The following is a 25,432-nucleotide window of genomic DNA, read 5'->3' as shown; positions in this document are numbered from 1 at the left end:
AGACCACGTGGTGTGACCTAGCTGGAATTCCTGCAGTAAGGTCTAGGAATAGTTTAAATTGTACTTTTGTGGAGCTGGAAGTGCTGTTACATTGTCATGTCTGTTTATACTATTCCATTCTTTCTCTCCTGCCAGAACGCCTGTGCATAGAGAACCAAGGATGATAAAAAATGAGAAGGACCAAAAGAAGTTTAAAAGACTTCTTTCTAAGGATAGGTTTGGATAGTCTCCTGGCTTTTTGGCTCCGCATTGAAATTCTAGGCTTTGCTGGTGGATGGATGGATGTATGGATGGATAGATAAATCTGGACCTAAGAAAGGAGTTTTCTCCTATCTCTGCCTAAAAATAGTTTGGTTTCTGGGAGCTGTAAGTTTCTGTGTGCTGTGTTGTGGCTTTGTGGTTGTTCAAACCAGGATCCCACATTTGAAATTCTATGAGTTTTGTTACCATTATCCCTAGGATAATAGCAAGAGATCCCTAGGTTTTATATACCAACCTGTTACAGATGTTTTCGTAGTAGTTTTCATACTGTCAGAAAAATACATTCCCTTGTAATTTTTTTCCTGATTTTGTTAACATTTATTGGCTGTTTTTTGAAAACCAGGAAATAATTTCCATCTTAAAAATACAAACCAAAACGTATACCCCAAAACTGCAGTGTGTTGCTGAGAAAATTCCAGACCAACTCTGAACTACTTTTCTGGCAATGATCATGGAACCAGTAAATTCACGTATACTCAGTTGTGATACAGACACATCACAGCACTACCCCTGTATTCATAACCATAGGAATTCACTGGGGCAGAAGTTTCTGAGGTCATGAATAAACTGGAAAATCACAATATCTAATGAAGCTGAGCACTAGGATAGATTACCTGTGGAATTAATAGAGATTTCCACACACACACTAAGAAAATATACCCAAGATATGTCTAATGTAGCTCACATATCTCAGATAAAGGTAATTCTTCCTAAGGCAGAAGAGTAGGTGACATCTTGAGTTTTTTCCTAGACAGGTATCTCTGCTTTCATTCATTAATCCTCTTTTCTTTTGTGGGATTTACAGATGGTCCTTCAATTAATATTTGACTTAATCCTTTGGAACAGTCAACAGAGCCAAAGACCTGTTTTGCTCTATGGCATGTCCTGTCCTTCCAGCATGCAAAATATAGGACTCATCATGAAAACTGTATGGGACATGCAATCTCATTCAGGAAGTGTCTATGCAAAAATGAAGAGAGTTTTAATTTTAATTTGCAAATTACCTGTGGGTCTTTCTTTTGCAAGGAAGTGTTTCAACATAGTTGCTTTGAGTAACTGTGGTAAATTTCAATAATTTCTGGAAAACTGTCTTGCTATTGCCTCTACTTGTCTGCATATTTTCAGAGAGTATGAATCACATAAACAACACTGTACAGTACTAGATGTGCATTCATCGTCTTTTCTTGGAAAAACTTTGAGGAAATTGAATTTATTGCAGTTAAGATGTTTCACTGTATCCAGTTTTATTTTTCTCTTTCATCCCTACATATGCAAACTTCCTTTTTCTTTATCCCACTTCCTCATCTCCCTGACCTGCTGTTCTTTTTTCTGACTGCAATGATTTTTCTCCATTGATTTTTGAATTTTGATATCTTTGTTTTAATTTTTTATAATTGCAGTTATAATTGTAGTGTGATGCTGTTCTTTGGAGTTCCCCCCCCCCCCCCTCATTTCCAACGTATTATATTTATATATGATACAATAGAATAGTTTTAATGAATGGTCAGATCTGTGTTACCATTTGGTCTGGCTTTGTAGCTTATTTTCTCTTCCACTTAGAGGTCAAAAGTCACATACAATTTTTAAGCAAATGTATGGCATAGGTGGTTTTCAATAAGTGCTATCAATAAAAATGAGGCATAGCGTGAAGCACCATATGAAAGGAGTGAACAGTGATGAATTTATTTAGCTGTTGTAAAATTAGTAGGATCCTGCTCCTTTGGAACCCCTTCTCTTGGACCTCTGGGTCCTTTAAATGCCCTGTGCTACATTTAGCAGCTACAGTACAAGGAGGATACTTTATATAAAGGTAAATTATCTGACTATTTCACAGTTTGTTCCCCCTTCCCCAAACCCCCACAAAATTATAATTAAAAGTAAAAATTTTGAGAAATAGACATATGTAATGACATCTCAAATAATTAATCTGCATTGGAAATGATTTATTTCTCTTTAAATTTTCCAAGTTCATATATAGCTGAATTCTTTATCAATTATCTCAAACTGCAAATGTTTCAGCTACAAGACACATGATAGATATTTTCAGTAGGCTTTTTCTCTACACAGCAAATTTTGAATTTTTATAATTTCTCTTGTACTCACACAGCTAGTTCTTTCAGGGAAAGGTGTTTTTGGCTTTTGTTGCTCTTGATAGGAGAGCAAAGGCATGTATGTAAGGATTCTGGTATAGAGTTTCTGAAGTAGGATTCAGACTTTCCATAATAATACAAATATGAACAGCCAGGAAATAGTCCTCTCTCAAAAATTTTCAAGAATACAGCTACAAAAAAACTTTTTTATCTACTAAGGTTTCCCTCATTTTGTTGTGGCTAGAATATTTCAGTAACTCAAGCAAGCACTATTAGAGCCAATCAGGCATGTTTAGCATTGTCTTTAATAGGCGCAGTTCCTTAGTTGATACCGTGGCACCAGGCAGGAATGCAGAAGCCTCCAGGACAGTCATCTGAGACTACCATGGCTTCTGCCATGTCCTGTGGGATCATCTGTATGGCCTTACATCCTTACACAAAATAATCTAAGGCTAGAATAAAACCAAAGTCAACATTGAAAATTACTTCTCATCTGGAGGAGCTATAATGAAGGGTAGTTCCAGGACTATTTAGATTTGAAATTTTCTTCTGTTTAAGGAGAAGAGGGAGAAACATCATTTTAAGCAGAGTGACAAAACCTGGAAACATGTGCTCCTGGTTTGAAGGGAGCCTCAACCCTGAAATGTGGCCTCCAAAGTCTTGAAACTATTATAAAATCTTTTTTTGCCAAGTGTGCTGCATTATTATAAATTATAGTATGAGTTTGTGATCCATGATGGCAGGGATAGCAAGTTCTTTTTTGGTTTTAAGTGCCTACACCTCCAGCACTTCAGGGTAATGTCTACAACATTCACCCCTTTGGTGATGCTGCTGTGTCCCTGTAGTTCCAGGTTATTAAATACAGATTCAGTGGAGATCATGAGAAAGTATTAGAGACTTGTCAGGGCACTGTGAGAAACCTGCATGCTCAGCATGGTGCTGCATCAGGAAAGGCAAGGGAAAAAGTTAAACAGCCAGTGAGTCTGATCTCCACTCTCTAGAGCCCACAACCCTAAGTTATGAGTGAGAGTTTGATGCTCTCTTTGTGGAATGGCTGCTGAGAGCTACTCTTCCAGTTTCAGTTTCTGGTTTGTTTTCTGATCACTGCTTAGAATGAAATGTAAGTAGGAAACAGTTCTCCCGTGTGAATGTTGAAAGCACTCAACAAAGGCAACTTAAAATTTTTCACTGTGTCTTCCCTGTCCTTCTCTCAGACCAGCATTCTTCCATTTCCTCTGTACACCCTGACTGCTCTGACAGGAGGCCAGGGAAACCTTCTCATTTACCAGGCAGTGTGGCAAAAAAATCTCAAAACTGCTTCAGTTTAAGGAGGATGTTGAACCTGGTGGTCCCTTGAGATAAGTACTTGAAAGCTGGAGTATAAAAGCTGGAAAATGTCCATATTCTGCTTTCCCCTTCTAATATTTCGTTTGAAAGAGGCTTGAGCTTTGTTAGTTTTTCTGTTACTATTAAATCTCCAGCCACCTGCTATGCTGGGTGACGTGGATGTGGATGTGTTTCACTATGAGTGTCTTCTATCCCTGACATGAGCTAGAGGTCATTCCAGTCTCGTTCTGGTCACAAACTAAACACCAGATTGTGTGCATACAGGGATATTTCAGACCAGAAAAGGAGGTGTCTAATGAGCTTAGGTGCCCTTAGTGTTGTGTGGCAATTGATTGGGTATTATGGATCATGGTGCTGAGCTGAGGTTACCAGTTTGCTTAAATTTTATTTCAGGTACCTAAGCCCTCTTTCAGATTTGGCTGACTTAATCCTTTTGAAAATGGCTGAAAACTTTGGCTTTATTTCACTACTCACTAATGCAAACTCCTCACAGAGAAATTGCCTTACTTGGGAATGATGTGACCCTTTTCTCATGGGAAAATTTAATGTTTGCATAGGTGTATTGGGTTTATGAAGTTTTGGTAGCTGGGCTGGGGTGGCTTCTGTGAGAAGCTGCCAGCCAGCTCCAAGACAGACCCACCACTGGCCAAGGTCGAGACCATCAGTGATGTGGTAGCACCTCTGCAATATCAGCTTTCTCTATCCCCTGATGAAGCTGGCGGATGCCTTAAGGAGGTTGTGACCCTGTGGGAAGCCTGTGGTGGAGCAGGCTCCTGGCAGGAGCTGTGGCTCGTGGAGAGTGGAGCCACACTGGAGCAGGTTCGCTGGCAGGATTTCTGACCCTGTGGGGGACCTGCAGTGGGGCAGTCTGTTCCTGAAGGACTGCACCTTGTGGAAGAGACCCACACTGGAAAAGTTCATGAAGAACTTCAGCCCATGGGAAGGACTCATCTTGGAGAAGTTCATGGAGGTCTGTCTCCTTGCTGGAGCAGGGGAAGGAGCAAGGGTATGAGTCCTCTCCCTGAGAAGAAAGGAGCAGCAATGATGACATGACATTTGATGAACTGACTGCAGCCCCTCTTCCTCGTTCCCCTGCACTGCTGAGGGGGAGGAGCTGGACAAATCAGGAGTGAAGCTGAGTCTGTAAAGAAGGGAGGGAAGGGTGGAAGGTGTTTCAAGGTTTGTTTTTTATTTTCTCTTAAGCTTACTCTGATTTTAATTGGGGATCAATTAAACTAATTTCCCCAAGCTGAGTCTATTTTGCCTGTGATGGCAACTGCTGGGGGATCTCTCCCTGTCCTTATCTCGAACCAGGAGCCTTTGGTGACATCTTTTCTTCCCTGTCCAGGGCTGGAGAGGAGCGACAGAGTGTCTGTGGTGGGCACCTGGCATCCAGCCAGGGGTAACCCACCACAACAGGCGGAATAATCCATCCCTGCTTGCATCAGATTCAAAGCTCACTCAAATCAATGGAATGTGTCTCACCCAACCATAGCCTTCCACAATCTCGAATGTGAGCAGCGTGGCATTTTCATTTACATTTCACAGTGTACAGCTGAGCACTGCGTATTGCTCCTGGGACCGACTCTAGACATATAGCAGAAGAATAGTTGCCTAGAGCAAAACAGTGAGGGCTTTGCTGTGTATGCCAGAACACTGGGAAACAAGGCCTGCAGTATATCTCCTCTTTTTGCTGAGCAATAGTGTTAGGATGTATGAGAAGACAGTAACTGGAATAGAAAAGTATCTTCAGGCAAAAATAAAACATATTCCCAAATGATATAATTGCCATCTCCAGTTGCAGGAGGAGCAGTTCTGTCCTGGAAAGTATCTTCTCATAATCTTCACTTGAATTTTTTCTTAAATTTTCTTTTCTTTTCTTTCTTTCTTCTCTGTTCTTTCTTTTCTATGGCAATCTTACTGCCCACTGATTCCAGTCACCTCTGAGACTGCTAGTCCCAGTTCTGTCAGTGTTGCTGAGGGATCTTTTTTCTTGTAGCCTGTTTTGTGCTACAAAGATCATTATAACACCCTAACCTCAAACCACAGGATATCCAAGGTTGTCTGGAGGGCTTGTGGTATCTGTGTCCTCCGGTTTTTCAAGAAATGACCAAAATAATTGCTGACTTGATCTGGTGCTGGTGACAGTACTGCTTCCAGCAGCAGGCTGGACTTGGTGACCTTCAGAGACCCCTTCCATCCTACATTTCTGTGATTCCATTTTATCATCCCCTGCATGAGATCCCCAGAAAGTAATTGAAACAATAAATGCTGTGCCGGCGTGTCCCTGTCTCATTGTTATACTAGAAGTGCTGATTTGGTAGATTAGTTCTCCTTTCATGTAGCTAAGTGGTCTGAAATTTTTGACACTCTGTGTATGGGATGGTGCTGATTTATACCAGCTGAGGGTATGGCAGTCAAAGTACATTTTAATTTTATTGTGTTGATTGTATGCTTTCTGTTTTGTTAACAATTTGTATTAATATTGTAGGAAACATGACATCAAAATGATTGACAAAATTTTTTGGGGGCGGGGGTTGGTGTTTTTTTTTTTTTTTTTTTTTCCCCCCTTCATTTCTAAAAGAAAGAAGTTAATGCATACTGTTGCTTCAAGCAAATTCTGCTTCTAGTCCTGGAGTTGAAGCACACAATAGAACAGACAGCTTTTATTTCAGGCAGTCATAGTTCCATAGCTCCCTTTGGTCCAATAAATTTTAAAGCTAGTGGTTTATATGTGGGTCCTTTTTTGTATCTCAACATTACTTTTAAATAAAATTAATTTAAAAAAATTAGAAGTGGGGAATATTCTTCCCAGCTGAGAGACCTCAAAGCAATATTGTTTTGTCTGCCTATTCACTTACAGGATAAATGTATGTCACAGCCAAAAGTTCTGAGAAATTACTGTGCTTCTAACTCCTCCAGTTCTGCTCTGGAAGGGAGTCAGCCATGTAGCCAACACAAGGGCCAGAAGATACTATATGCCATGTGCAGTACTGATAACATATGGAACAGTGCAGTTAAAATATAGGAATGGGATTCCTCTGCATCAGTACAGCGCAGGAGGAAATGCATATTGCCTGGAAAACAGAAATCTGTCTTGTACCTGACTAGCAGCAGGTAAACAGAAGGATGGAAATCTAAGGGGGCTGCAGATCTTAGTCACGTGCTCCTGCACTCCTGAAGCACTGCTAAGCTGTGATGGGGGTGTTGGAGCAGGTTGTGGAAGACAGGGTCTGTACCTTTGCATTTACGTGTGAAATGGAAGGTGCTACAGTGACAACTGGTAACAGTCGCTCCTTGAGATGCCTGGGAAATCTTACTGGAGAGTGAATCATAACCTTCAGTAAACACAGTCAGTCTTCCCTGTTTGTTCATGGCTGTTTCACTGATGAGCTCAGAGCACATCAACAGAGCATTAATACAGCCAGATGTTACCTTACTCTGCTGGAGTTAAGCCAGCTCTCATCCAAAAAGTGCATGACCTCATTAGCACTGTACTGAGCCTGAGCTTGATATCCCACTTCTGAGTAGCAATTATTCTTTCAGATTCAACACTGCACTAATGAGATAGGATGCTTTTTGTTCCTCTTGGAACACACAGGGAAAAGACCTGGAGCTGGATAATGTTTAGGCATGACTCAGATGTTTTGTTTTTATCATTCTGTAAAACAATCCAGCAGCATCCAGGTGTTTTCGTAGTTTGAAGTAGTCCAAAATAATGTTTTGCCATAAGTTTGGGTGTCTGTTTCTCTTCTGCATGGATAACAGTCCAAATGTTTCCATCTATTACTGCTTAAGTAATCCCACTGCATGCTGCTCACATGTATCAGATCACCACATTGCCTGTAAAAGCTGGAGAACAACCTCGTGGTTTGCCAAAAATTGAAAACTGTCATTAGTAAAATAGTTTTACCTTGGCAGTGAGAATAATTACATGTGATGTCAAAACAAATACAGATGCTCCTTTAGAGAAAAGGTCTTTTGAGGGCACAGTATCAGCAGTACTAACTATGAATTTTTAACAGTTCTAAATTTTTATACTAAGTGTATTAATCATTGCAATTTGATAAATATAACCACGCTTTTATTCACTTGCCAAGTGTGGTTTGGAGGTCTATTATTTTTGCTTTTCATCCACTTTCAATAACAAGCATTTTTATATAAATTCTTGACCATGATATAGTTAAGTCTTCTTTCAGTGGGACATTGTGTTATCACTGTGCTTTCTTTTACTGTAAAGAATTCTGTTTCCTTACATTTGGTGCGATAAATACAGCAGTGAGCTTTCTAAGAACATAATGAGAAAAGTTCTGTGAGGTTCCAGTCCCCCACAGCATGATGTGTAAATTGCAAAGGCATTATGGCCTTTACCTATGAAAATAGCTCTGGAAAAAGCTAAAACATACTCAGTTGTTTTCCTCCATGAAATATTCCCTAGAGAGTTTCTGGGGTTGATTGTCTCTGTGAAAGGAATTTCAGGGATTTGTTGATGGTCTGTGGAGCTTTTGATACAGAGAGATCTCTGAATCCTCTCTGTTTCCATCCAAAGTTCTTAAATGGTGGAGATGAATATAACTTTGACTGTGGCTGTCCACTGCTCAAAGTGCTTTTCCTTATGGAGGTGACTGAGATCACACTGGCATGCCAGGTTTTCTACTAGGGGCCACGAGGAATCATTGAGGACTCTAATGGACCAGCATCTCTGGGCTCCTCCCTCTGTGAACTGAATGGGTGAACAGCTGAAGAAAGGAAATGTGTTGTTGGGTTGTTTACACAGACAGAGGTAGGCAGCTCCCCCTCTGTGGTGAAGGATATGGCCTGGCTGTGGTGTTCCCAAGTGAGACAAAGATTAATACGATGTTTTCACAGCTATGGATGGTTCTGGTCACTCCATTTGGACAGATACATTAAAGTAGAAGAAGCTGCTGAGAAGGGTGATGGTGAGAAGAAACATCTGGTTTATTAGAGAGGAGTAAGAGTTTGGCTTTTACAGTCTCACAAAAAAACCTGAGAAAAGGTATATTACTGGTTGCAGATAAATAAAAAGTAAATTCCAGGTTGGAAAGCATCTATTTAAGTGAAAAGATAATGAGCACAATCAGAAGTCAGTAGAAGCTAACCATTATTGTTTTCATGTAAGAAATTAAAAGGTTTGGTGCTGGTAGACAACAGGTCTTCTGGAATAGCCTTGACTCTCACAGCAGTGCACAAAGCCTGACTGATTTTAAAATGATGCTTCACCAGTTTTTGAAAGGGATTAGATTACATGGTACCTATGGTTACCAGGGGACTATACCCAGTGATCTGGGACATCCTTTCTATTTGTGTGCAGAATAAGATGATTTTTTTTTTTTTTCAGAGCATCTCCTCTCAATTGGAAATCAAAAAAGAACATATTCAGATTAATCATCTTTATTGGCCTTTTTGCTACAATTTGAACATCAATTGTTGAAAACCCACCCTTCTCCTGTGTTGTAAAGTACATAGAATCCCATGCTTGCTTTTAATGGTGGCTAAAGAATAGAAACTGTTGGAATAGAGGGAAACGTCAGAATATGGTCGTGTTCCTTTCTCTCTGCCTTCTCTGACAAGTGAACCTAAAATAGAAATGTAGCTAAGAGCTTTGCCAGTGAGCATCACTGAAAAAGGAGAGGAAACTCTTCATTCTACATTCACTGAGTAATGTAGGTATCTTAATGAATGAATGTTAAATGTCTGACAACCTGATCCCAACTAAAGAATACATTTTAAAGAAATTTCAGGCTTTTTACTATTCCTTACAGAATTGTGGAAGAGCTGCCACCTTCTATAAACAAGGTACAACAGAACAAACAGGTAGACTGTGAACCCAAACTTTCCTCAGACTCTTTCCAGCATGACAGAACATCCAGGGAAGAATTTCCACAATTCTGCACTTGATTTAGTGCCTGAAGATATGAGAGGAAATGGGAAGCAGATTTGATCTTTGTTTCTTTTTCTTGGCAATTTTAATTCATGAAAACACTCTCTGTGCCCCCAGTCCAAGTCTTCCTCTGCTGATCTCACTCTCTTCTCTACAATTGTTAGAACAATGGGATATTACAATTGTCTTAGATTGAGGAGGAGTTGCTGTGCTAGCTAAAATGTTGGCACCACATCTTCTATTCAGAATACTGCATACTGGTGGTGTCTGTTCAGATAACCTCTAGCTACAGTTGAGTAACACCACAAATGGGGAAAACCCCAGAGAAATAGGAAAATCCCTAACTGTTTGTGCATTGTGTAAGTATATTTCGCTTAGGCTCTTTGCCAGAGAAGATATGAATCAAAGATTCTCTCTGTATAGGAGTAAAATGTACTATCATGTTCAAGATCTTATTTTTGCATAAAAGATGCCCTCGGCATTTGTGAAAGGGGAAGAAAATTTCCATTCGGGTTTTAGTGCGTTTTGTTTTTCTATTGCACTCATCACTGAAAATTCCTGAAAAAAAAAGACATAGAAAGTGGGAGAGGAACTTGGTTATTTCATTTGAGTTTTTCTTTCAGACAAATGGTCTCTTTGGACTGTTTTGCAAAATGATTGTAAAAGAAAATACCACCCCCACCCACTTGGTATTGTACAATAAAAAGAAATACTTCTTAAAAAAAATAAGAAATCGGGCTGTAACCAAATGTTGCTGTAACTGGCAAGTGTCTGTACAAATACTTGATTATTTATGTAAATATTCCCAACAACTCCTCACCCAGAACACAACCAAATGCCCAAGGATGACAAAACATCTCCCTACTACAACAAAAATCACAAAAGGATATTTCTTTCTTTCCTGTGGAAAAGACAAGAAAATAAATGTAAGAGTTCAGATGATAGGATTCCTCTATCCGATAGTGAAACCCAGTAATTAATTAAGATAGACTAAAAGGTATAAGAGGATTTCTTTATCATGCCACAGCCCACAGAAGTGGGCGTTTTGGTTTTTCCCTGGCAATACATGTAATTATTTTACATCTGGTTTTCATTTTTCAGGTGTCATAACAAGGGGATGGCCTTCTCTAATAAAAAAGCTGAATCCTCTGATTTTTGTGAGATTTTTTTGGTTGTTTAATTCAGTGTGATCTTGATTTTTTTTAATGTATTTTTTGCACTAAGCTTGTAACCAGAAAGAATGGTTAGAGAAGTTAAAGATGCTGTTCTAAGAAATTTTGACTGGCAATTGGGAACTCTGTCAAGCCACCTAACCGACATATTTTCAACAGTCTGGCTGCAAAATGGGAAGTTAAAATATGGAAGTAATGTGCTGAATGATCAGCCTCATGAGAGATAAATTTCTTGCAGTAAGTAATGACTGAGAAGTTGATCCAGCAGACAGGTTTTCTCAACAAAAAGTGAGCTCCCTAACGCACTCACTTGATTTTTCTCAGTCATTTTGTACATTTGGCTATTCTACTTCCTAAGGCCATAGAGAATCTCAAGTAAAGTGACTCAGTTCAAGTTTTCTTGCAGTATACTTCTGCAGGATTTAATAAGAAATAATTCAAAATTAGGACTTTGAAACAGCAGTTAAAATCTGGTAATTTTATATGAGCTGGCATGTTCCACTTCTATTGGCTTAACGTCGCACTGAATAATTCAGAAAACTATAGGGTTCTTTTTATTGATGAAAGTGTGGTGGGAGCATCACCAAACTACCAATGAAGCTTATTTTGCAGGGAAGAGGACAGAAATAATTAATAAATAACAAGTATTTCTATTTTACAGCAGAAATTATGTCTTATCTGTTACCATTTTCAGTTTTTCATTGAAATAGAAGTATCCCAGTTTTAGAACAGTTATGTAAAGAAGTTTGAATCTTATGTAAAGATTCTGTACTTTATAGAATCATAAAATGGTTTGGGCTGGAAGGGAACTTTAAAGGTCATCTAGTCCCCTGCAGTGAGCAGGGATAGCTCCGACGGGATCAGGGTGCTCAGAGCCCCATCCAACCTGGCCTTGAATGTTTCCACCACTCTCACTGTAAAACATTTTCTTACTTACATCCGATCTAAATCTACTCTCTTTCAATTTAAAACCATTGCCCCTTGTCTGGTTTAAACAGGCCCTAATTTGAGTGTCAATGTATCATGCTGTAGAAGAAGCCAAAACACTATATTTAACAATGTCACAAATAATTTTTCTAATCTTCAGCCTATGACAGTATCTGACCACATCTGTCTTATTATAAACTGTGGTTTAAAATACTGTCTTTTCTGCACTTGTGCTTTTTATTTTTTTTTTGAGTCATAGTAACAAATTACCTGTAGTAAAAGATGACAACTTACATCCAAAAGTGATTGTTAAAAAATAGAATTGCCCAAAAGACAGAAGAATGGGAACTGATACAGGTTAGACAGTGGTCACTGGTTGTCTAAAGGCCTCCTTTAAGAAGGAGCTTATTTACCTCAGATGAAAAGCTGTCACGAAGAGCAGGACTGGTCAGGTACCCCAGGCAGCTGCCACAGGGGGGGTGAACATGCTGCCATTTCTCACCTGAAGCTATAATATGGTTTTGCTCTACAGATTTGTTTCGGAGGAGCACACAGTTCCTTGTGGATGAAAGCCTCCTGGAAAACCAAGCAATAGTTATTTTACGATGTGCTAGTGCTTGCCCAGGCTTCCCTCTGTGTTTCAATTCAAGAACTTCTAAATGTCCACCAGAAGTCCTTTGCTGGCTCTGAAACTCACAGATTGTTGGCTTGTTGACAAGATCCTAAAAAGTTTTGAAAGGGCTGAGAGCTGCCATTCCGTTTGAGAGCAGAGGAGACAAGGCAATGTCTGCTACTTTTGTGGGTGTGATAAAAGTATCTCTGTCAACAGGACGTTGCTTTTAAAGGAAAGAAAATGGGAACATATATTCTGAATGCAAAAGAATCCTGGTATAAGAACTATGCCAAAAACTTGAATGCTAGAACAGCAGTAAACAGTATTTGCTGGCTAAGGAATAGCCTTTCTTTAGAATGTCACGCATAGCAGTCAAAGTAAGATTTGTTATTTCTGTCCTCTACAAAATTTTAGTGTGTGGTTAAATGTTTATTTTACTGGGAAAATGGATGTAGTCTGTCTGAAAGATTGCTGGAAGCTTGTTAAAATCTCAATGCCAGGTTCACTTTGCCTCCTACAAAGTCACTTTCCCTTGAACACAATAAGTACTGTGGCTCAGTAATTTAATTTTCAGTCTTCTAAGCCAGATGTCAGAAATAAAAAGTCTTATTTCTACACTTCATTTGCAATTGCCATAATGCTTTCTTTCTAGGGGGATCTTCTAAAAAGACATATAATATTCAGTAATGTTCTAGATATCTTCCATTGTAAAATCGTTGGGTTTCTTTGCCCTGGTGTTTACCATTAAACTCCTTTGCAGAGTTTAATGAAGTAATGCATAAATTCTTGGTCAATAGGAATGGCAGTACCTGATAAAATTATGTCTTTATTTGATGGAACTCTTACACTTGTTAGAACAATTACACACCTCAGTAGAAATACATGAAAATGAGGATAATGCTGATCTTGTGTCCCCATATGTATACTGTCATATGCAGCACTGATGTGCTTTTTAACTTTGTCGGAAAATCTCTTTTTTTTAACCTTGAAAATTATTTCTGTTTTGGACTATTAATATGTTTACCTGTTTAAGCTATGTTTACTTATGTACAATGATTGAGCAGTATTTATTTTTATTATTACCTCAGCTCTTAAAATATTTTGCTTCTGTTTGCAGGGGGTCCATTGTCAAAGCAAACCTTCTGGTGAGTACACATCATTCACATTTTTATTGTGTTTGTTTTTAAAGATAATTTGTTAAAAATATTAAATCCACTATCCTAGTGACGTCCAGTCACTGTCATGACAGGGTATTTACCACCAGTTCTTCCATAAAAAACGTTGGAAATTGGTAGGTTTTGATAAATAATAGGTTAATAATGACAATTGCTTTACAATTTTCCTCACAATAGTGAAGGAAAGAGTTTGCTAAGTCATTTTACCTGTTTTTATTGCTTCTACTCATTACTGATATTACCTATAGTAATAATACAGGGGCTTGAATTACCTGAACTCTGAAGCCTCCATCAGTCACTCCTCCAGTGCACACATTCTATGCAGGGAAGTATGAAGCAGCTGCCTCGCAAACAGCCCCCCTGAGAGGACAGTCACAGTCCCCCTGAGAGGACAGTCACAGTCCCCCTGAGAGGACAGTCACAGTCCCCCTGAGAGGACATAGTCCCCCCCTGAGAGGACAGCCATAACACCCCTGAGAGGACAGTCATAACACCCCTGAGAGGACAGTCACCGTCCCCCCTGAGAGGACAGTCATAACCCCCCCTGAGAGGACAGCCATAACACCCCTGAGAGGTCACAGTCCCTCCTGAGAGGACAGTCATAACCCCTCTGAGAGGACAGCCATAACCCCCCCTGAGAGGACAGCCATAACACCCCTGAGAGGTCACAGTCCCTCCTGAGAGGACAGTCATAACCCCTCTGAGAGGACAGCCATAACACCCCTGAGAGGACAGTCACCATCCCCCCTGAGAGGACAGTCACCGTCCCCCCTGAGAGGACATAGTCCCCCCCTGAGAGGACAGTCATAACCCCCCTGAGAGGACAGTCCTAGCTGGAGGCTCAGCTCTGAGTGCTGCTGGTCTCCACAGTGCCATTCCTGAATCCACGTGGCAGTGGGTACATAGACAGGGAGAAGATGAGATGTTGAGCTCAAGCGTGTGAGATGCTGATGGTGTGGCATGGGACGTGCGCTGAATGTCAGCTGGTGCGAGTCCTTACTTGGAATGCATGGCATTTATGGGATTGTGTTGAGATGGAGGGAAAGAATATGTGTATGGAAGGGATGCAGTTAAAAGTCTCACCAGAAAAAATCTCTAGTCTTCTGCCAGTTAGCAGAGTGAAACTTTGGTGGCTGGTTCAAGGGTTGTGAATGAATCTTGTTAGGATTAGGCAGCTGAGCTGGTAGTTGCACAAACTATGTGGAAGATGGAAGAAGAAACAGGGGTGTTGACCCTTGCTGTGCTAGCTGAAGCATGCCTTTACATCCTTGAGCAGTACAGGCCGAGAAAATCAAGGCTTTCAGCCTGTTCTCAAAGGGAAGAATGCCCATAATTCTGTTGGTTATGAGTTAAAATCTGTGCTGGGTATTACACAAATGCGGATCTAGATAGTGGAGACTCACGGGTACCATGAGGTGGTGATTCATTCCATCCGTTTCAGGACAAGGGGATTTGCATGCTGGGAGACAGGCAAGAGAGGCTGTCACTTTCTGTTGACTGCCAGAGTTGCTCAGATCACAGATACAGCCAGGATGAGGTTGGAAGGGATCTCTGGGAGTTGTCTGGTCCATCCCCTGATGCAGGGACATGCAGATGATGCACGTCAGATATTTCTGACGTGCTAGAATATTTCACTAGATATTTCACTCTTAACTGAGGGGCACTGAAGGGTTTGTAAACTAAAGATCCATATATTTGGAGATGATATACATGAAGCCGGTTGAAGGTTTTCAATGCTGTCTGAAAAAAACTTATCAGCTATCTTCAACACAAGTAACATGTAGGATGACAGCCTTACAGTGGTGATGAAAAAGCATTTTTTGTCTTCATCTTAATTCACTTGTGCAACAGTTGGGTGTGTGCTTCTTTGCATACTTCCTTTTCTATATTATTTAAAAAAAAATATTTGTTTTTTGAGGTAATTTTACCTCAAGACCTTAACTCTATAAAAGAGGACCTTACCTTGCAGTAGTAATTTCTTTTAGTTGCAACAAAAATTTGCAAGCATCACCTCAGTAGTATTTGGCAGTGTAGCTTTGACTCGGCCTTCTTCCTCCTGCTCTTCTAGACCGGTAGGTACGTAAGAACTACTGTAGTATTTGAAATTCACTGTAATACATCCATATATTGACATCAAAGTATCAATGATTTTGAAAAATTATATTTTCAGAGAATGTATTTGGCACAGTATATCACCATGTTGTTCAATATCCCTGAAAGTCTGAAATGTTTTCTGAACACACAACCATGAAACCCTTTTAATTTACTGTCCATTGCAATCTATTGTGAAAGAGAGGCTGTCAATCTAAAATTTAATCAACTTCTTAATTGCTGTAAGTACTTTCAAGTAGTGAATTTTGGTACTTGTTAACTGAAGTGCACCATGTGGTTACTGTAGGAGAGCATATCTACTTTGTTGATGAATTTTGTTGAATCATCCCAATGAACAGATGCAGCAGATACTGTGGTAAATCATATGCAAATAGGTTTGAAATACTACTGTAATTTATCCTCATGGAATGATGTGCCAGTGAAGCAATTCTAGTAGGCTTTAGAGATGCTCACAGATTTAACACTGTCAATATACTTAAGTAGTTTAGATTCTTACAATACTTGCAGGGAAGACATATCAGATAAAAAAACAGTTAGGAATTTCTATTGGGTGTTGTCCCAATCTTGTTATTAATAGGTTTTCTCTGCCTTTTTTTTTTAATTTTTAAATTTTTTTTTAAGCTCTTTAATTTCATCTTCTTACCTGAGGCTTCAAATTATCCATCTATTCATTTCTATTGCTTATTCATTGCTCAGCTTTGGCTTCTGTTATCTAACTACATAAGGTGGGATTTGCTGTCGTGACAGTTCTAGGTTGATTGCTGTATCATCAGATTAAAAAAAAATTATCTGCTCTGGTTGAGCTGATGGCAAAAGTACAAGGAAATGTCTACAGCCTTGGTTTCTTTATGCCTGGGCTTATATGTGCCCAGAATTAAGGAACCTTTTATTAAAGCAACAATCCCTCTCTCATGTAGGGCTAATTACAGCTATTATTCATAAACACAAAATTTAGGTAAGATTTACTCAAGAGATGGTTTGTGTAACAAGATGTATCTTTATGTCTTCTGGGGTATAGATAAAACGACGTGTGTGAAAAGGAAAATGGGGTGTGTTCCAGAAGAAAATATCTTAAGGGGGGATTAAAAGATGATATAGTATGAGTTAAAGAATTAGTCAGAAATGAGTCTCATACTGTGATGATTTATACAATAAAAATTATTTTCTGTCAGGTTGTCCTTGTATCATGTATTTACTGTAATCCAATGCAAGTATCCTCATGCAGGATATGATCCATTTAAATTATTATTAATGAGTTTTGCAGTATGTTTTGCAATTCTCAACATCTATCATAAAATTAATGGAAAAAACCCCCAAAATGTAAGCATAATTTCATTTTACTCAGTCCATTACATGTTTGTTCTCAGTTTGAAAGTAAAAACCGTGGTCAAGGAGAACAGTGTCTATGCTGACGGGACAGCAGAGTGTTTGTGCATCTGTCTGATGCCGATCCAGTGTCAGTAATGCACCCAGGATGACTTAGAATTCTCATGAGATAGTTCTAGCCCTGTGACATCTGATGTTATCATACTTCAGGCTGTAATAGCTAAGGAGAAAATTCAGCTAAGTCATGACAGTTTCCTTGCCCCCCCCCCCAAAAATGGTAAAATCATGTGGGCAATAGACCCAAACAGAATGCTTTGTAAAGAACTGTTCACTTTGAATATCTATCTATCTATCTATCTAATCTATCTATCTATCTATCTATCTATCTATCTATCTATCTATCTATCTATCTATCTATCTACCTATATATCTACATACATATGTCTACTCACATTGCCCTCCCCTTACATAATTTCAATGCAGACATGGGAATGGCTGAGGTTATAAGCTTGGATCAAGAAATTTACACCAATAACCAAAACATAAGCAGAAACAGCTACTTCCAGATACCATTGGGTATCTGTCACTCTGGTTTTTCTGAGTTTTTTAAAGCCTTTTGATTGTTCATAAAATGGAGTCAGACTTTTTAGCTACTGTACAATACTAGGAGCAGTTTCTACCTTTTCCCACACATGTAACATAAATAAATCCTTTATTTTTCATTCCCTGTCCTTTGTTTGCATATTTCTAACCTGAAAACAATTGTAACTGACAGTTGGTCTGGCCATTTGGCTAGGAGGTGAAAACTCCAGAAGCCAATACACAGCCAGACCCACAAATGTATAAAAAGTAAGAAATAAACAGGCAGAGGGGCTCTGGGCTTGGCTCAGCCTTGGGCTCTCTCGGAGAAACACTCTGCCCTGCGAAATTTCTCGTCTCCATGTGACTGCTTTGCGTATCCCGATCACAGGTATCCACAACTGCATCTTATGATGCAGTCAGGAAAATATCTTTTTGAGCAAAGAGACAGAGCTCAAACTAATCACCACTTTCCACTTTATTAGTAATAGTTATCAAGTAGTTCTGCAATATGATAAACTTCCAGTTAGTTGTGGATGGATTAATTGAACATTGTACAATAACTTTCCATCCTGAGATACCTTCAGGATTATTACAACACCCATTCTTGGAACATGGAATACAGTGTTCATATCCAGCTGCTGGGCACTGTAGTTCTGAGGGCTCATCTCTGTGGAAATGTTTATAAATTCTTCAAAAGTCTACATGCTCCAACGGCTCTTAAAGCCTTATGTGTATATTTTGAGTGATCTGTGTTTTTTCCTTGGTTTGCGTAAACTGTCTTCTCTAGTTGCCAGTATTTCTTTGGATAATTCAGAGTTGACTACTTCCAGCTGAGGTAAAGTGTCCTTGTTTCCCCATGCTTTTCCACTTGGTTCATATCAGCATATCCTGTTGCCTCCTGAATGCTGAATGACACAAAACCAGGTTAATGGAGTGGCGAATCGATGTGTTTGTCTCTTCTGACTGTACATATGTGATATGTATCCCCCAGGACTTCTTTCTCCTGATACCAGGTGTGAGGGCACTTAAGGCCTAACAGATTTAAGCAAAGGTGCCACATTTTTGTCAGCCTGTCTTCACATCCTGCAGTATCAGTATCTGATCTTTGGTAATGAGCTCCAGCTGCAACTGGACACTGGGAAAATGGGGATCTCATAAGACAGGAAGAAGTCCTGCTCAGGTTCAACACACTTTCAGCCTTTGAATTTAGAGCACTTTTCTTCATTGGAAGGATTGGAAGGATAAGTTAGATAAGCTTAGATTTTCCTCCTTCTTCATGCCTTACCTTTCCTCTGTGAGAACTGTGGATGTGTCTTCCCTCTGAGTCAATGAGCATCCACACTTGACAACAGTTCTTGTCTTGACATCGAGGGACACACCCTTTCCTGATGATTCCATTAGGAGTGCTATCCTGAATTTTATGGCAAGTACAGTATTGTGGCACTGCTGTTTCATACTTTCATACTCTTTGCCGTACTTGTTGAACTCCTCTTGGAGCATTTTGAACAGCTGTATTATATGATTTTTGGTTTTTTTCTTCTAGCCTCTCACCAGGGGAAGGACAATTGTCAATAGAGTACTATTTTTTACTTGGGTGGTTTTAAACTTTCATACTGTGTATGGAAGGGAGAAGGCTAAGAAATATTTCAAATAAATAGCATATATATAGTTACAGCTAAAAAGAGCTGTGCTGCATGTATACCACAAAGCCAAGGGACAAAACCTAATTCCTTGGCTATTTGTTCTGATGTTTTTTTGAATTATAGTCTTTGAGACTGCAAACAATGGGTGTGAGGTAGAGAAGCCCAAGGAATACACTGGGGATTAAATCCACTGTACCAATAGAAATTCATAAATAAATAAATAACTGGATTCTGTGTAGGGCAGACCGAGAAGTAGAAAGAGATGAAATATGCTAACTGATGAGGTTTGGGGCCTTAAGACTATTTTTTCCTTTTATACTAGCCTAAACTTCTACCTCTGCAAACCCATTTCCTAAGGCTTTGGAATGACTAAATGACAGGGAAACAGAAGAAGACATAGTAGCTGTGTTCTGTGCCTACTGATTACTGTGTTCTGTGCCTAGAAGGCGGCACAGAGCAGCTTTGTTGTTCTGGTTTAAAGCAGAAGGAGGAGTAAGGTACTATTCCATGACTAGGAATGCAATAGTGCCCTCTTGTGTGAAAGTTACATTTTAACAGCAATGGAGACTGCCAGAAAGTCCTAAAATTAAAGTGCTATTACAGTACTAATGCATTACTTGTATTACAATATACAGGTGATGATTTTGAAAAATGTTCATATAAACTATTAGTTTAGCCATGATCTAGCAGATCTACTTAATTAAAACCAGTATTAGTCTAGGTGTGTCTGCTAATCATAGTTGTTACAAGCATGATTGCTTCCTCTTGTGGGTTAACATTTCCCTAAGCCTAGAAATTTATTCCAACCCCCTACATTGCTAATGAAGCCAACTAGCTATGTTGGCTACGTGAAAGTCTTAGGCAAAGTATTGGCTTTGCTGGTCAGTGGTGACTTTCTTACTGATTTCAGGAGAGCTGGAACTTCCCCTGTAGTGCTTGCTCTCCCCCAGACATCCTGTGTGCAATCAGTTTTCTCTGCCCTTGTATTTGCATTTGCAGGTGACATTTTTAACAGCTTCTGCCATGATGCTCCAGCATCTTTATCTTCTGTGGTACTGAAAAGCATGAAGATCTCAACCGTGATGAAATGTGTCCAAGGAAGCCCATGCTCTCTTCATTTAAACATTAAAGGAACACTGAGTCTGGATGGTAGGAGTCAGCTTTTCTACTGAGCCCTTTTGTTCACTTTTTGTTTATGGCCATTCAGCCCAAATTTGTTCCATATTGTAATATTTGGGACCAAGCTGTTTTCACGTAATGTTATTGGAAAAATACTTTTGTATTTTACTACAAAAAAGGATGAAGTTGTGGACCTTCTCAAGTGAATGAGAACTGAGATAATGAATTGTACCTTCCAATACAACACACGTAACTTGTCCTCTGCCAGTGCCCCAAGCACACAGCTGCCCTTTTCTTTCTTGCTCTGGCATCCGTGCAGGCACACACACTAATTCTGTCTGCTCTGATAATCTGGACATGAGTGACTGCCCCTACAGAAGGAGAAACAGTTTATTCATCTGAAGTTACAGTTCTGCACTAAAATAAAATTAAAGTACATGAACTTCCTTTGCCTAGTCTATTTTTACTAACACCTTGCTATTCATGTGCTTCATATGTTACCATTTAGGTATTTCCTAGTTGCTTCACTCAGAGTTAATGGGTTTATTTTTTAAATTTGCATTTAAATGTTCATTTATAGCAATGTGTATTAAATCCTTGTTCCTATTCCTTTGTGCGAGCTATTTATATAATGTCCCTTTTTTAGCAGAGGTAAAATATGTGTGCCTTTCACTTAGAAGGAAAGCTTATGATATGGTGTATTTCATTTACATTTTTTGTTCTTCTTAAAGATGCTTAAATTAATTTTTTGCAATCTGTTTCTAACTCATTTCAGAGAATGTCCGTGGGCTGGAAATATGTTCTTTTTCACTGGACACACAGCAATCTCAGTGCACAAATGTGAGATTCACTAGGAAAAAAAGCAAGATGCTTAATGGAAAGAAGGTAAACTCCTTTTTGTGGGGGAGTAATTTTTAATTTAAATGTTTACAAGCCTTTGGAAAAAATATCTCTTGTATCTCTTTTATTTTCTTCTTATTGACTTTGTGGAAAACTACAGTGAAACATATGCTTCAGCTTAGCCAAATGAAACTCCATGACAAAATGCCCTTTTACAACATATAAATTCAATTTTCCACCATTTTTGTACTTCCTCCACTTACCTTTTGACAAGGGAACCTGTCTCTGCAGAGCCTAATTTTCATATCAGTCTTGCTAGCTTTCTTTTTGTGCCCTCCAAATTGTGTGGAAGCTTTTCTGACTCCAGTGGCTAAGAAGAACAATGCTACAGAAATTTTAAGTGCATATTACTTCAGTCAAACCATGTCAATAGAGTTTACACTCTAGAAGACAGACAGATGCCTAAGCACTTGTGCTCATCTGTCCTAAGCCCTTGTAAGGGGCATTATTTGTTAAGGGGAAGTATTTGTTATTAAAATTTGCAACTGGGGGAAAAGGGAACTACCCTTGACCAATTGTTTGAAAGGCATGAATTTTTGCAGTTACTGGTGGATAATGGTTACTAATCCTATACACAATGTGTTGCTTCATGTTCTTTGTACATGTTTCACTGATTGCACATGTGGAACAAAGTTCTCCCAAACTGCAACTGCAGTTTGCACTTGGTGCCCCTTGATGATGGAACATCCATCCCTATGGGTAATGCAGGGCCGCCAGTCAGCAACCAGTAGCTTTTAGAGTAAGTTTATAGGCAAGAATCAACAATCATATTTAATGAAATTTTCCTAGCTTCAGTTCAGTGACTGAAATGGTGACATAAGACACCTTTTACCCTCCAAATGCCTTTTACCAAACAGGAGAGTATCCAACAGGAAAACCTACATGGAATTTATTAGTTAACTGATAGCAGTGAGAGAATGACCTGCTATAACTGGACCTCAACTTTTGTTTCTTACTTTATGTCTAATAAACTGTTTTTGTAATTAATAAATTTTAGGAAGTTGCTATCAAATATTTAAACAGACATTTTTTCCATTCTACACATGTTTGTGCCTGTAGAATGCCTATAGACTGGGGCTTTTGATGTTTTTAGGCTTTTAGGATTACTTGATATCTTGTAGCTATTTGGATTTCTAAAAGTGAAAGTGATAGCAACATCCTAGATTAGAAATAATGATACTCTTTGAAATCCTTTTATTAAGTTGTATCAGCTTCTTTTGCATTCCTAATGCTATCTTATTGACTGCTTAATGCTGCTTTTAAATGTAAATATATCTGAACAAAGAATATTTCTTTCTTAAATATTTTAACCAAAGGTTTTTCCATATCTGGAAGTCATGTGTGAACTCAATACTATAAACGTTTTAAACAGGTACAGGTACAGTTCAATTGCATTGAAGTCAATGTAGCACAACACATCTATGTGACCATGAAAACTGTACCACATTACTGTGAAGTCAAGCTGAGTCAGCAATATTATGTTGAAGGTAGGATCAGATGCTTTTCAAGAAATATCTTGTAAAAACAGACAAACAAAAACAAAACCCAACCCAAACAAAAAACCCCCACCCCCACAAAAAAAAAAACAAAAAACAACCAACCAACAACCAACCAACCAAACAAACAAACCCCCCACCCTCAAAGGCAAAAGCACACCCAAATCAGGTTCTGGGATACACTGGCCTAACTGATGGTAGATCACATATGCCAGGACCAGTCTTAGTTTTTTTCAGCGGGTTTTTTTGTTAGCAAGTAAAGGTCTCAGCTTGCTATAAAACCCAGAGTTTATATCTAAAAGTATGTAGAAAACTGAATTTACACTATGCATTTGTCACAGTTGCCCTTCTTGTGATTGGCACATGCTCTTTCTCTGCCCGCAGGTTCAGCCTGCCTGCTCTCTGTGCCCCAGATGGAGCTGCTCTGCATGGGTGGCCCAGGGCTGGCTTCAGAAGCTGAGGAAAGCTTAATAAGAAAGTCTCTAGAAATTTATTCTTACTTTCATTAACAGCTGTTCTATAGCCTGTTTACATGTAACTGGAAAAGATTAGGTAGCGTTTTTCCTTGTTTTTGGGGTGAAGTGCCTGCAAATTTTTTACAAATTATGCCATGTGCATACAAAAGTAGATTCAGCACTATACAAAATTTGTGAATACAAATTGGTTGGACCAGCGCCATGGTCCAACCAAGATACAGTGCAGCCAGGGAAGGAAAAAGCAATAAATGACATGAGACCCCTTGTTTGATCCCGTGCCAGGGATTGTCCTGCCTTCCCACCTCCAGAACCCATGGATGGGTGGTTCTCGCCCTTGCCCCTTGGTACAGTGCCCTCCCTGCTATGTGGTTTGACACTTTGGTACAAGTAAGGCCTTTTTGTGCTTAAAATGTATTTTTAATTTTCTTATAAACCCTGATTCACTACTAAAGTATGTAAGTACTTTGTGAACAAAGAGGGGAGGTAACAAGATTTTTTAAAGCCCAGTTTTAAGACACATAACCAGGGTGAGTGAACAAATAAAAATAGGAAATATTTCTTGGTGGAAAAGGACTCAGTGGGGAAATTAGAGTAAAGTGCTGCTCCAATACTGTGTTATACAAGGAAGGGTGAAAGCAACACATGAAAAATTGTTTTAATGTTTTTAAGAGTTAAGTTTTAGAGATAAAAATATCAGATGTTCTGAAAGCGTTGCCTGGCTTCTAATTCTGGTAAGCTCCCTAGGAGGGAGATAGGGTGATTCTTTCTAAGGATGGAGTCAGAATAGCAAAAATACAGAGTTACTGATAACAGAAAAATGAGCCTGATAAACGACAGGAGTTGTATTTTGAGGAAAAAGTAACTGAAATTAATATTACTACTCAAATTATTGTTAGGTTCTAGGTAAAGAAGGGTGGTGCTATATCCTCAACTGCAGCCTTAACTGCTGATGAGGTTTCCCATTGGAAACCCCAGACTCGGGATAGAGTTCTTTAAGGCATATTTTGATATAATCTCTGTGTGTGGGAATAGTACTGATCTTTTTTGCCGTATTTATCTAAAAGTGCATGTAAATCTGCCTTTAAAAAGAGGGATGAGAGAGGTTTCCTGTTGGGAATCTATTGGATAATTTGGCAGTTTGTTTACACAATTATATGAATAAAGCAGCACTGAGACAAACTGTGACTTCTACTTTGCAGATTGCAGAAACAGTGATGTAGGAAAATACATTCCAGCTTGCTCAGGTGAGCTGATCTTCTATGCAACTTAGAGCTGTGAGATATTTCTGGTGACTTATACAATGACATGTTTTCATACTTAAATGGGCAGGGAGAAAAACCTGTGATTTCCACCTACCACTACTTATAATTACCATGTAGTTGATAATAATGTTCTGGAAATGCACTTCTATGTATTTCTATTGAAATGGTACACGGTAATGTTCTGGAAATATACTGCTATTGAAAATGCTACATGGGAGGTAAAGGTTTTGATAGTTTATTGGATTTCTAAACTTTTGGAAATAGATTCATGTTCTTTTAATGCACTTTGCATTGCTGGTTTTATGTTATGTCTATAGACAGACCTCATAAATAGATTGAAATTAATTTGCTGAACTGCCATACTTCTTTTGGCATGCATGAATATATGTATAAAAAAGATCCTCCTACATATTAAATTTGGCTATCATAGGTGCACATATCTTCTGTGTAAGAAAATTACAATCTTAGGATAATCAGCCCTTACAGTAGTATTAATGTGTATATTTCAAATATTTTTACATAAACTACATAGGATTTCAAGTATTAAGGTTGAGGTAAAATTGTTAAGGTGTCATGGCCTCCCAGTATTACAAGTGCTAAGCTAAATAATGTTGAATGAAAATTATATCTCATAAAAAGAACATGTGGACTATCAGGGTATAAAAGTAAAAATACTTTCTTACATTCTAGGTAAGAATCTATAGATATTGAGTTTCATCTTCATCAAGTTATGAAATATATTCTGTACCTTTTATAAATAGATAAAATGGAAATAAGAAAGTTATAAAGAAATAGATGTAATAACTTCATGCTTGATTTAATTTTTTTCAGCTGGAAAGTTAGATTATAATTTAGACAGGGCAAGGAAAATTGTAACAGTGAATGTATCCAACTTTCCCCGAGATCAAGATTATTACATTCGCCTGTGCCACAAATGGTTTACCTGTGAAGATGTTGGGGCATTTGCTGTGGTGAGTTAAGCTCACGGTGGTTTGGGGAACTGGTGGGGGGTGTCTTGCAGGTGGCAAT

The 25,432-nt window shown here is 38.8% G+C and overlaps 1 protein-coding gene across 1 annotated transcript in view; it reads left to right on the top strand.

The window, feature by feature from the left end:
• Window positions 1-25,432, top strand: part of IL17REL (interleukin 17 receptor E like) — a 45,896-nt gene that overhangs the window by 4,927 nt on the left and 15,537 nt on the right. The window contains exons 2-7 of the mRNA XM_058420186.1: window positions 13,430-13,457; window positions 20,150-20,299; window positions 21,045-21,154; window positions 22,542-22,656; window positions 24,341-24,385; window positions 25,235-25,374. Coding sequence (XP_058276169.1) covers window positions 13,430-13,457; window positions 20,150-20,299; window positions 21,045-21,154; window positions 22,542-22,656; window positions 24,341-24,385; window positions 25,235-25,374 — 588 coding nt within the window. The remainder of the gene's footprint in view (window positions 1-13,429; window positions 13,458-20,149; window positions 20,300-21,044; window positions 21,155-22,541; window positions 22,657-24,340; window positions 24,386-25,234; window positions 25,375-25,432) is intronic.

The sequence above is a fragment of the Hirundo rustica genome, chromosome 4 (genome assembly GCF_015227805.2).
Source record: "Hirundo rustica isolate bHirRus1 chromosome 4, bHirRus1.pri.v3, whole genome shotgun sequence".
Taxonomy (NCBI): domain Eukaryota; kingdom Metazoa; phylum Chordata; class Aves; order Passeriformes; family Hirundinidae; genus Hirundo; species Hirundo rustica.
Note: the sequence above shows the minus strand (reverse complement) of the source record. Positions and strands in the feature narration are given on the sequence as shown.